We start from the raw sequence: 12,483 nt of genomic DNA, 5'->3' as shown, positions 1-12,483 counted from the left end.
TTTGGCAACGCGAAGGCGCGTGGAGAGATCGGAACGAAACAACGGCGCATGGTTGTCCATCACATCGGCACAGGGAATGCAGTGGGAGCCGTCCAAGGCAGTGGCTAAAAGTTTTCGGCAAGTCCCATGGGTTGCGTTCACGTTGGGAACAACAAACACAACGCGCTTACGCCCGTCAAAGAAAGCTTACAGAGAAGAAACCCAAAATAAAAACAATAAGTATTTTAAAGGTCCGTTTATTTTTTCAACAGGTATTGACCAAGACGGTGTCAATTTCCCTCCGAAACAATTACTATAATTTGTACCATCAGGTAATACACGTAATGTGCTTAATATTCGGGTCGAGTGCAAGAAGTGTTCCAGAAACCAACGGTGGCCTACAATCTGCTCAAGCAGAACATTGGTACGGTCAGAAAAATAAAACTCTCAAATACAGTTTTCAGTCATCTGTCTCTGTAAATATAACATTACTATTTGGCCACATCCATAAAAGGCCTGTTTGATAAAATAAAAAATATATTCTCTCCACTCTGCTTAATAAAGTATAGACTCATTAAATTTAACTAGATATACAGAAACTCGTAGTAAACATACTAAAATATAAAACAAAATCACTTTTTTGATGCAGTGGAATTTTCAGGGTCCCATCGTTCATAAAAGGCATACATTTATAATAACGGGATGTCGTCTTTGTTCCATCAATAATAGATATTTGTCACATACAGTGTACCTTTAAGAAACATGCTTTTTAGTGAAATGCTAACATTAGTCTATTCGCATATTTTTTTTTCTTTTTCCTCAACTACCTCTAATATTACAATACTATTTGAAAAGCATCAACAACGCGTGTTAATAATTCATTGTAGTTTGTTATTAAAGGTAGTTTTAACAGTGTCATGCCATATATGCAAAAAAGACTGCCCTCAATAACAAAAAATATTGATCTCAACCTCCATAATTTAAATTAATCCACTAAATCGTAAACATTTATTATAAGAAATATAATGCAATTCTTCAAGTCAAAAAAACAAAAATATATTTATCTGTGAGAATATATAATATAGAGATTACATGGCTATAAGCTGACCTGCTTGCAACATCGTTAATTGGCCCTGGAGAAAGGGAATGAGATCGAGAGGATGCGGTGGAGCAGGAAAGCTCGGTTGAGGATATCAGGTGGAGATGAATTGCATGGACGTGGGCGGAAAAGGCTGGGGAAACGGGAAGGTGGTGGGAAGGGGGGTCAGGGGTGGAAGACGGTGCAACGGAGTTGAGGAAACGAAGATAATAATATAAAATAAATGGAGTTAGAGGAGTGCGATAAAAGTAAAGGGACGACTCGCATGACGCTCGCTGGCTTCAAACGACCGCCGCTGCGCGGTTAGGAAAATATTTGAATGGCCTGAGTAACGGGAGCACGACAGACTGGGCACTTGGCCTCGCTCTTCTGGCAGATTTCACCGGCACACTCCATGCAGAAAAGGTTGTGGCCACAAGGAACAAGCGCGGCCGTGACCGAACTTCTCTGGCAAACGCTGCATTCTCGGCCTTTGGCCACGGTGACGGGATCAGGCGGATCGCTCGAGCCTGGGCCTGGCGCTAGGCTGCAGTCGGCGGAGCCGTTAAGCGTCGGCGCTGTGAGATAGCTTCCGAGCGTGTGATTCAAGGGGTCACTGCGAGCACGTCTTGCCAGCGGATGCTCCAGAATGCTGCCCCCTCCAGCAAAGGTGGGCGAAAGGCGGGTGGCACCTGAGGCAGCTCGCGGTCGGGCTTGGAGAGCTCCCGTGGCTCCAAGAACGGCCATTGGGTTGGTGCGTTCGAACTGAGCCCAAAGCAAGGCAGCAGGTGGTACTGAGCCCTGGCTGACCGATGGTCCGTCGTAGCTGGGTGCATCGACACCGGGCTCCTCAGAATTAAGAGAAGAGAGAGAGTCAGCAAAAGCAAAGCCTGCATTGCTGCTGTATGGACTTGTTGGACTGAAATCCGTACTGATTCTCCCACTACCCAGATCAGTAGAAGTACTGCCTAAAGAGCTAGAACTGTCATTGCGGTTGTTAGAAAAGGGTTTCCGGGGAGGCCGTATCCACAGGCTGCCAGGCTGGTAGTTGCCAGCCTCAAAGCCAACGTCAGTACCATTGATGTGGAAGTCGTTTTCGTCGTTGAAGTCAACAAGGCCACCAGTACGTACAGCAATGTGTGCCTCAATCTCCTCGCGTGCTCGGTCCACATTCTCAGGCATCCCTGTTACTTCAAACACTGGCTCCTTGTCTCGGCTCGGCGTCACAATGTAAGTGTGCGTCGACTGTTGGATGCGCTTGATGGTTGCTCCCTTAGGCCCAACAACGAGGCCTACAACACGGTATGGTACACGCACTTGAATGGTCGTTTGTCCAGGGACGTTCGGTGGACAGGGAAGCGGACAAGGACCGGTGCCACTATCAGAAATGGCACCAGGTCCACCGGGCTTATTCCGTGAGGCACGAATGACCGAAAAGTGCTCAGCAGCAGAGAGGATCTCACGCTTTGCCATAGCCACATCTTCCTGTCGTCCAGTGATGACAAATACAGGCTCTTCACCACGTACAGGAGTCTTGATATATGTATTCGTTTTAGCTCGAAGAGCTTTAATCTTGCACCCTAGAGGGGAGGACATTTTTCGGATTAGTAGTGCTTGACAGGAAGCTGATACCAAACGGGTGACAATAGTAGTATCCACCACAATAACGACAGGAATTAACAAAAATACAAAAAAAAACTGCAAACAACAGTCAGCCAAAAGGAAAAGGCAAAACACCACAGTATAAAAGCTATTTTACCCACTGGGGTAGGTGAAGGATGAGAGAAGAGGAAAAGCTGAGAATGGATCAAGAATGAAATTCGACACACACATTTGGGGAATTCCATGTCAACCGCCTCACTTTTGACCTGTCTGATAACTGACCTCTCTCGATTCTCATGCAATTTGCCAAAGTTGCACAGATCAATGAGGAAAAAAAAAAATTCCATACAAACGAGAAGGGCACTCGGTAGAACACATACCTCTGCCACGCAATGCCTGATCGTGTAGAACATATCAGGCCCAATTGTTGTTTGAAATGCCATGTGATGAATCGTTTTTGGAAACATCTCTCAACGGTGAAGAATCACTTAAAAAAAATTAAAAAATCCTCGCATCTGGATTCGGATCTTCAAAGTTGGCTCAATTTGTCCTTGTTAACACACATAACATGTCCACCACGTCTTGTCCGAATCCGTCACTAACGTTTTGAGAGATCAAACCACATCTTGTTTTTTAGCCCGATCTCTCAATGGTGAAGAAACAAAAAAATTATTGGATCTGGATTCGGATCTTCACCAAAGTTTAATCAATACTTCCTCGTCACAGACCAGTGTCCACCAAGCTTCGTCCAAATCCGTTCTCATCTTTTTGAGATACCGTGCTACATGTCATTTTTGGCGCAATCGCCCAATGGTGAAGAGTAACTGAAAAAATTCCAGTTGTCGGATCTGGATCTTCAACAAAATCTAATCAGTTCGGCCTTGTCACACACCCAACCTCACCACCAAATTTGATCCAAATCCATTCACAACTTTTTGAGATATGCTGCACACAGACAGACAAATATACAAAACAAGAGGGGGAGCACTCGGTGGAGTGCAAAACCTCCGCCGTCAATACTGCTGGGTCACTTAAGTGAACCTGATATCCCATTCATTGTAGGTCAAAACGGATCAGACTCTACCGAACCACGATTGAATAAACTAAAGTAGATCGACGCGCATGTAGAAATGCCGAAAAAATAAAATCAAAATTTTTTTGATAAAAAAGGTGCAAAATTTGTTTTTTTTTTCTCTAACAAATATTTTTCAAATAACATCGAAATTTTTTGAAAGAAAAGTTGCAAAATTTTGTTTGTTTTTTTTCTCTCACAAAATTTTGTTTTGGGGTTGGAAATCACTTAAAACATGAAGAAATGCAAAAACAAAAATTCTAATATTTTTTCAAAATGGCCGCCATAGCGGCCATATTGGACTTCGGACCAAGTCCAAAATCCAATGACATGATCCTTGGACCATACCTAATCCCCCCACCAAGTTTCGTGGAAATCCGTAAAGGAGTTTTTCCGTAATACTGTTCACAAACAAACAAACAAACAAACAAACAAACAGACAAACAAACAGACAAACAGACAAACAGACAGGGGTGAAAACAGTAACTTCCGTCCATCTTCGATGGCGGAGGTTAATAAATGGGTGAAAACATAACTCCTTCCACCTTCAATGGTGGAGGTACATATCAGGTCTCAATCAACTGGTCACTAAAAGTTGGACATTGTGAAATATAGGACCTCAAATGCCATGTGCAGTGGTCAGATGAAATATTTCAGAGGGTGATGGCAGGCGCAAGGGGTGTGAGGTGACCGGGAAGTGGGTCGCGTGGGAGGTGCGTGTGCGTGGGTGCGTGTGCGTGTGAGTGGGGGGGGATCTCGGGGTCGGGTCACAGGTCGTGCGAGACCGCTGTGAAGGTCAGTCAGACGGGAGATCGTGGGAGGTCACAGGTCGCGCAAATTCGGGGGGGAGGTCGCAGGTGGCTGGGGTGGGGGGTGGGAGGGAGGAGGTCGCAGGTGGCGTGGGGGGGTGGGAGGTCGCAGGTGGCGTGGGGGGGTGGGAGGTCGCAGGTGGCGTGGGGGGGGGTGGGAGGTCGCAGGTGGCGTGGGGGGGGGTGGGAGGTCGCAGGTGGCGTGGGGGGGTGGGAGGTCGCAGGTGGCGTGGGGGGGGGGGTTGGAGGTCGCAGGTGGCAGGGTCGCAGGTGGTGCGGCAGGGTTGGGGGAGGGGAGGGAGGTTGCGCGGGTGGGTTGGGGGAGGGAGGTCACGTGGGTGGGTTGGGGGGAGGGAGGTCACGCGGGTGGGTTGGGGGGAGGGAGGTCACAGGTCGTGTGGGTGGTTCGGGGGGGAGGGAGGTCGCTGGTCAAGCGGGTGGGTGGGTTGGGGGAGGGAGGTGGCAGTTCTCTCGGGTGGGTGGGTTGGGGGGGAGGGAGGTCGGTCGCAAGGCGCACGGATGGGTTGGGGGGAGGGAGGTCAGTGGCAGGTGGTGCGGGTGGTTCGGGGAGGGAGGTCGCTGATCGCGCAGGTGGGTGGGTTGGGGGGAGGGAGGGAGGCGGCAGGTCGCTCGGGTGGGAGGTCGGTCGCAGGGCGCGCGTGTGGTTCGGGGGGGAGGGAGGTCGCGCGGGTGGGTGGGAGGTCAGTGGGAGGTCGCGCCGGGGGTTGGGGGGGAGGGAGGTCGCGCGGGGGGTTGGGGGAGGGAGGTCGCGCGGGGGGTTGGGGGGAGGGAGGTCGCGCGGGGGGGTTGGGGGGAGGGAGGTCGCGCGGGGGGTTGGGGGAGGCAGGTCGCGCGGGGGTTGGGGGGAGGCAGGTCGCGCGGGGGGGTTGGGGGAGGCAGGTCGCGCGGGGGTTGGGGGGAGGCAGGTCGCGCGGGGGGGTTGGGGGGAGGCAGGTCGCGCGGGGGGTTGGGGGAGGCAGGTCGCGCGGGGGGTTGGGGGGAGGCAGGTCGCGCGGGGGGTTGGGGGGAGGGAGGTCGCGCGGGGGGGGGGGGGGGGAGGGAGGTCGCGCGGGGGGGTTGGGGGAGGGAGGTCGCGCGGGGGTTGGGGGAGGGAGGTCGCGCGGGGGGTTGGGGGGAGGGAGGTCGCGCGGGGGTTGGGGGAGGGAGGTCGCGCGGGGGTTGGGGGGAGGGAGGTCGCGCGGGGGGGTTGGGGGAGGGAGGTCGCGCGGGGGGTTGGGGGAGGGAGGTCGCGCGGGGGGTTGGGGGAGGGAGGTCGCGCGGGGGGGGTTGGGGGAGGGAGGTCGCGCGGGGGGGTTGGGGGAGGGAGGTCGCGCGGGGGGGTTGGGGGGAGGGAGGTCGCGCGGGGGGGTTGGGGGGAGGGAGGTCGCGCGGGGGGGTTGGGGGGAGGGAGGTCGCGCGGGGGTTGGGGGAGGGAGGTCGCGCGGGGGGGTTGGGGGGAGGGAGGTCGCGCGGGGGGGTTGGGGGAGGGAGGTCGCGCGGGGGTTGGGGGAGGGAGGTCGCGCGGGGGGTTGGGGGAGGGAGGTCGCGCGGGGGGTTGGGGGAGGGAGGTCGCGCGGGGGGTTGGGGGGAGGGAGGTCACGCAGGGGGTTGGGGGAGGGGGTCGCGCGGGGAGGGGGTCGCGTGGGGGTTGGGGGAGGGGTCGCGTGGGGGGTTGGGGGAGGGGTCGCGTGGGGGGTTGGGGGAGGGGTCACGTGGGGGTTGGGGGAGGGGTCACGTGGGGGGGGGGTTGGGAGGAGGGGTCACATGGGGGGTTGGGGGAGGGTGGTCGCGCGGGTGGGTTGGGGGGGAGGTCGCGCGGGTGGGTTGGGGGGAGGTCGCGCGGGTGGGTTGGGGGGAGGGAGGTCGCTCGGGTGGGTTGGTGGGGAGGGAGGTCGCTCGGGTGGGTTGGTGGGGGAGGGAGTTCGCGCGGGTGGTTTGGGGGAGGGAGGGAGTTCGCGCGGGTGGGTTGGGGGAGGGGGAGAGGTCATGCGGATGGGTTGGGGGGAGGGAGGTCACGCGGGTGGGTTGGGGCGGGAGGGAGGTGGCGCGGGTGTGTTGGGGGAGGGAGGTCGGTTGCAGATCGCACGGGTGGGTGGTCAGTCGGTCACAGGCGCGCGAGTGGGTGGGTTGGGGGAGGGGAGGTCGGTCACAGGCGCGCGAGTGGGTGGGTTGGGGGGAGGGAGGTCGGTCGCAGGTCACGTGGGTTGGGGGGAGGGAAGTCAGTCGCAGATCGCGCGGGTGGGGGGGGGAGGGAGGTCGCATGTCACGCGGGTGGGTTGGGGGGAGGGAGGTCACGCGGGTGGGTTGGGGGGAGGGAGGTCGCGCGGGTGGGTTGGGGGGAGGGAGGTCGCGCGGGTTGGTTGGGGGGGAGGGAGGTCGCGCGGGTTGGTTGGGGGGGGGAGGGAGGTCGCGCGGGTTGGTTGGGGGGGGAGGGAGGGAGGTCGCGCGGGTTGGTTGGGGGGAGGGAGGGAGGTCGCGCGGGTTGGTTGGGGGGGAGGGAGGGAGGTCGCGCGGGTTGGTTGGGGGGGAGGAGGTCGCGCGGGTTGGTTGGGGGGGGAGGGAGGTCGCGCGGGTTGGTTGGGGGGGAGGGAGGTCGCGCGGGTTGGTTGGGGGGAGGGAGGTCGCGCGGGTTGGTTGGGGGGGGGGAGGGAGGTCGCGCGGGTTGGTTGGGGGGAGGGAGGTCGCGCGGGTTGGTTGGGGGGAGGGAGGTCGCGCGGGTTGGTTGGGGGGGGAGGGAGGTCGCGCGGGTTGGTTGGGGGGGAGGGAGGTCGCGCGGGTTGGTTGGGGGGGAGGGAGGTCGCGCGGGTTGGTTGGGGGGGGGAGGGAGGTCGCGCGGGTTGGTTGGGGGGGAGGGAGGTCGCGCGGGTTGGTTGGGGGGGGGGGGGAGGGAGGTCGCGCGGGTTGGTTGGGGGGAGGGAGGTCGCGCGGGTTGGTTGGGGGGGGAGGAGGGAGGTCGCGCGGGTTGGTTGGGGGGAGGGAGGTCGCGCGGGTTGGTTGGGGGGAGGGAGGTCGCGCGGGTTGGTTGGGGGGAGGGAGGTCGCGCGGGTTGGTTGGGGGGAGGGAGGTCGCGCGGGTTGGTTGGGGGGGGAGGGAGGTCGCGCGGGTTGGTTGGGGGGAGGGAGGTCGCGCGGGTTGGTTGGGGGGGAGGGAGGTCGCGCGGGTTGGTTGGGGGGGGAGGGAGGTCGCGCGGGTTGGTTGGGGGGGGAGGTCGCGCGGGTTGGTTGGGGGGAGGGAGGTCGCGCGGGTTGGTTGGGGGGGAGGGAGGTCGCGCGGGTTGGTTGGGGGGAGGGAGGTCGCGCGGGTTGGTTGGGGGGAGGGAGGTCGCGCGGGTTGGTTGGGGGGGGGGGAGGGAGGTCGCGCGGGTTGGTTGGGGGGGAGGGAGGTCGCGCGGGTTGGTTGGGGGGAGGGAGGTCGCGCGGGTTGGTTGGGGGGAGGGAGGTCGCGCGGGTTGGTTGGGGGAGGGAGGTCGCGCGGGTTGGTTGGGGGGAGGGAGGTCGCGCGGGTTGGTTGGGGGGGGGAGGGAGGTCGCGCGGGTTGGTTGGGGGGAGGGAGGTCGCGCGGGTTGGTTGGGGGGGGGAGGAGGAGGTCGCGCGGGTTGGTTGGGGGGGGAGGGAGGTCGCGCGGGTTGGTTGGGGGGGAGGGAGGTCGCGCGGGTTGGTTGGGGGGAGGGAGGTCGCGCGGGTTGGTTGGGGGGGAGGGAGGTCGCGCGGGTTGGTTGGGGGGAGGAGGGAGGTCGCGCGGGTTGGTTGGGGGGAGGGAGGTCGCGCGGGTTGGTTGGGGGGAGGGAGGTCGCGCGGGTTGGTTGGGGGGAGGGAGGTCGCGCGGGTTGGTTGGGGGGGGGAGGGAGGTCGCGCGGGTTGGTTGGGGGGGGAGGAAGGTCGCGCGGGTTGGTTGGGGGGGGGGAGGAAGGTCGCGCGGGTTGGTTGGGGGAGGGAGGTCGCGCGGGTTGGTTGGGGGGGGAGGGAGGTCGCGCGGGTTGGTTGGGGGGGAGGGAGGTCGCGCGGGTTGGTTGGGGGGAGGGAGGTCGTGCGGGTTGGTTGGGGGGAGGGCGGTCGCGCGGGTTGGTTGGGGGGAGGGAGGTCGCGCGGGTTGGTTGGGGGGAGGGAGGTCGCGCGGGTTGGTTGGGGGGGGAGGTCGCGCGGGTTGGTTGGGGGGGAGGGAGGTCGCGCGGGTTGGTTGGGGGGAGGGAGGTCGCGCGGGTTGGTTGGGGGGAGGGAGGTCGTGCGGGTGGGTTGGGGGAAGAGGGAGGTCGTAGGTTGCGAGGGGGGGGAAGTCGCAAGTCGTGTTGGTGGGTTTGGGGAGGGATGGAGGTCGCAGGTCATGCAGGGGAGCTCACAGGTTGTGTGAGTGGGTAGGGGGAGGGGATGCCCCAGGTCACACGGGTGATTTGGCAGGGGGGGATGTCGCAGGTCGTGTTGGGCAGTTTGGGGTGGGAGGACGAGCGGGGGGGGGGCAGGTTAAGGTGATATTGCTGGGATGCGGGGTCAGACGAATGCAAGCCATGATGCACCAACGCAGGCAGGGCCGGGTGCCACTGCCCGGCACCAACGCAGGCAGGGACGGGTGCCCCTGCCCGGCACCAACGCAGGCAGGGCCGGGTGCCCCTGCACGGCACCAACGCAGGCAGGGCCGGGTGCCCCTGACAGGCACAAAGGCAGGGCCAGGTGCCCCTGAGAGGCACAAAGGCAGGACCAGGTGCACCTGAGAGGCACAAAGGCAGGGACAGGTGTCCCTGAGAGGCACAAAGGCAGGGCCAGGTGCCCCTGAGAGGCACAAAGGCAGGGCCAGGTTCCCCTGAGAGGCACAAAGGCAGGGCCAGGTGCCCCTGAGAGGCACAAAGGCAGGGCCAGGTGCCCCTGAGAGGCACAGAGGCAGGGCCAGGTGCCCCTGAGAGGCACAGAGGCAGGGCCAGGTGCCCCTGAGAGGCACAAAGGCAGGGCCAGGTGCCCCTGGCTGGCACAAAGGCAGGGCCAGGTGCCCCTGGCTGGCACAAAGGCAGGGCCAGGCAGACACAAAGGCAGGGCCAGGTGCCCCTGAGAGGCACAAAGGCAGGGCCAGGTGCCCCTGGCTGGCACAAAGGCAGGGCCAGGTGCCCCTGAGAGGCACAAAGGCAGGGCCAGGTGCCCCTGAGAGGCACAAAGGCAGGGCCAGGTGCCCCTGGCTGGCACAAAGGCAGGGCCAGGTGCCCCTGGCTGGCACAAAGGCAGGGCCAGGTGCCCCTGGCTGGCACAAAGGCAGGGCCAGGTGCCCCTGGCTGGCACAAAGGCAGGGCCAGGTGCCCCTGGCTGGCACAAAGGCAGGGCCAGGTGCCCCTGGCTGGCACAAAGGCAGGGCCAGGCAGAATGACAAAGGCAGGCACAACGGCAAGTCGCATCAACAAAAAATAAACAAACAAAAAAAAACCCAACAGACACGCAGGCAAAAAAGAAAGAGAAGACGCATGCCCTGCAGGCAGCCCCCCCCCACCCGCAGGCAGAAAGGCGGGCCCTTCAGGCACACCCTGCAGGCACAACGGCGAGCCCCGCAGGCACAAAGGCAGGCCCCTCAAGCATGCCCCGGAGGCATAAAGGCAGAAGTGGCAGGCAGGCCTTGCAGGCACAAAGGCAGACCGTGAGGAAGCACCGAAATCCAAAACCTGACACTCGAAAACCACACAAACAGCCAAGATATCTGGAAATCAAAGGGCGCATTTAAATATCAAAACAACGTCCGTCATGCTACAAACACACCGAAATGGTAAAGACAGTATTTTCAGGAACACACGAAGCAGGAGAGAACGGCCGCGCCCGGTGCTGCTGCCATTGTTCTCGGGAACACACAAAGCGCTCACCTTGTCGACCCACGATCTCGGCAACGTGCTCCGAGCTGGGCACCGCGACGCACTCCGTGCTGTTGTTTCGCCGCTTGCTGGGACCGTCGCCGGCGATGCCGTTGGAGATGCCGGGCGTCGCCTCGTCGAGGCCCAGCAAGGAAAGCTGCTCCAGAGCCATCTGCAGCGCTCGGTGCTCGTCCAACGGTTCCTGCAGCCCGACAACCCGCTCCGCGGTCGTTCTCTCTCCGTCAACGAGCACAGAGCTCGGCATAGTCGCGCACACGTGTCCGATCTATCGCTGGGCACGTCGTGTACACACACATACAATCATAGATACACCAGATAGATGGACAATCGCGGCGTTTGTCGTACTCTCTTCAATTAGTCTGATCTGCCGAAGTGAAAGAGATTCTATTTAAAATTTATATTTAAAGTATAAAAAAAAAATAAGTTAAAACTCCCACGGAAAAAGCGAGAAGTTCTCAAACAAAGCTTTTTGTTAAGATCGACCTGGGGGGGAGAAAAAAAAAAAACTCCCTTTCTCGCTCACCCTCGCAAGTTACCCACGACGCGCGCGCCGAGCCGCCGAACCTCCGCCTGTGCTTTGTGACGTCATCGCCTCGTGGTCGCCCGTCCATTGGACCGGCTTGTCACGTGATGCGAGCCGCCGCGTGATTGGTGGCTGGGCGTGTCCTCGATTAATAAGGTGCTCGTATGGCGCTTCGGAAGCGATATTTGAAAGGTCTTGGTCGGATTGAAGAGATAAATTATTATCTTAATGCTTCGCATCGCCCGGTATTGTGCCGGACAACGTGATCAAGATAACGCGGGCTAATGGGAACGACAATCAATGCGAAGGATTTATTAAAACACGAGATAACAATGTGGATTATTATTGTTTTTATTCGTTTGTAATAATTATCAGGGGAAAAAAAAATTGAAGTGAGCAGGTGAATCGGAATGAAGTGGAGCGAGTTATTTGTGGCCAATTAGAAAAAAAAAAGTTTAGAGAGTTTGCTTTGACATTGAGTTGCGCTAATCGATGAGGCTTACTCATCCAATCAATTACTCATAATCGTTCGTTTTGATGAAATATTGTCTCAAAGGTTCATTAAACCCTGCGGGGTCACGAGAGTGACGGACGAACTCAACGATCGGGAGGGGATCACGTGGTTTTAGTTGGTGACTGGTCTGATATTGGGAACTCGTGAAAACGTGTCGTGGATGATAGGAGGATTTCCCAACCACAAATACCCCCAACCACAAATACCGGTGATTATTCAAAATAAACAACTGGATAAAGGACCAGAAACGAAATTATCATTAAACTTTGGATTCAATGTAAGGGTCGAGGTTCGTACATTAATCAGCTCCAGGTTCAACCCCCCCCCCCGAAAGCTTCCCCCCCCCACCCCTTCGATTCAATGTAAGGGTTGAGTTTCGTATATTAATCAGCTCCAGGTTCAATTCACCCCCCCCCCAAAGCTTCCCCTCCTCCCCCACCCCTTCGATTCAATGTGAGGGTTGAGGTTCATATATCAATCAGCTTCAGGTTCAACCCCGCCCCAAGCTTCCCTCCCCCTCCCCCCCTCTCCCCCTTCGATTCAATGAAAGGGTCGAGGTTTGTATATCAATCAGATCCATTATACTGCATCAATCAGATCAATTATACTGCATCAATCAGATCCATTATACTGTATCAATCAGATCAATTATACTGTATCAATCAGATCAATTATACTGTATCAATCAGATCAATTATACTGTATCAATCAGATCAATCATACTGTATCAATCAGATCAATTATACTGTATCAATCAGATCAATTATACTGTATCAATCAGATCAATTATACTGCATCAATCAGATCAATTATACTGCATCAATCAGATTAATTATACTGCATCAATCAGATCAATTATACTATCTCAATCAGATCCATTATACTGCATCAATCAGATCCATTATACCGTATCAATCAGATCAATTTACTGTATCAATCAGATCCATTATACTGTATCAATCAGATCAATTATACTGTATCAATCAGATCAATTATACTGTATCAATCATCTTCAGGTTCAAACCCCCACCCAAGCTTCCCTCCGAGCCTTATCCCCACCCCCCTTC

At 57.9% G+C, this 12,483-nt stretch overlaps 1 protein-coding gene across 1 annotated transcript; it reads right to left on the bottom strand.

Annotated features, from left to right (window-relative positions):
* Positions 1-220: 220 nt before the first annotated feature.
* MEX3C (mex-3 RNA binding family member C) lies at positions 221-11,704 on the bottom strand. The gene is made up of 2 exons (XM_085875473.1): positions 10,371-11,704; positions 221-2,637 (listed from the first exon to the last, which is right to left on the bottom strand). Exons 1-2 carry the CDS (start codon positions 10,621-10,623, stop codon positions 1,382-1,384), a joined length of 1,509 nt encoding a protein of 502 aa, XP_085731599.1. The 5' UTR covers positions 10,624-11,704; the 3' UTR covers positions 221-1,381.
* Between the last annotated feature and the right edge of the window lie 779 nt (positions 11,705-12,483).

This window comes from Eptatretus burgeri, chromosome 3 (assembly GCF_056783735.1).
Source record: "Eptatretus burgeri isolate ZD-2024b chromosome 3, Ebu_testis_v1, whole genome shotgun sequence".
Lineage (NCBI taxonomy): Eukaryota > Metazoa > Chordata > Myxini > Myxiniformes > Myxinidae > Eptatretus > Eptatretus burgeri.
Note: the sequence above shows the minus strand (reverse complement) of the source record. Positions and strands in the feature narration are given on the sequence as shown.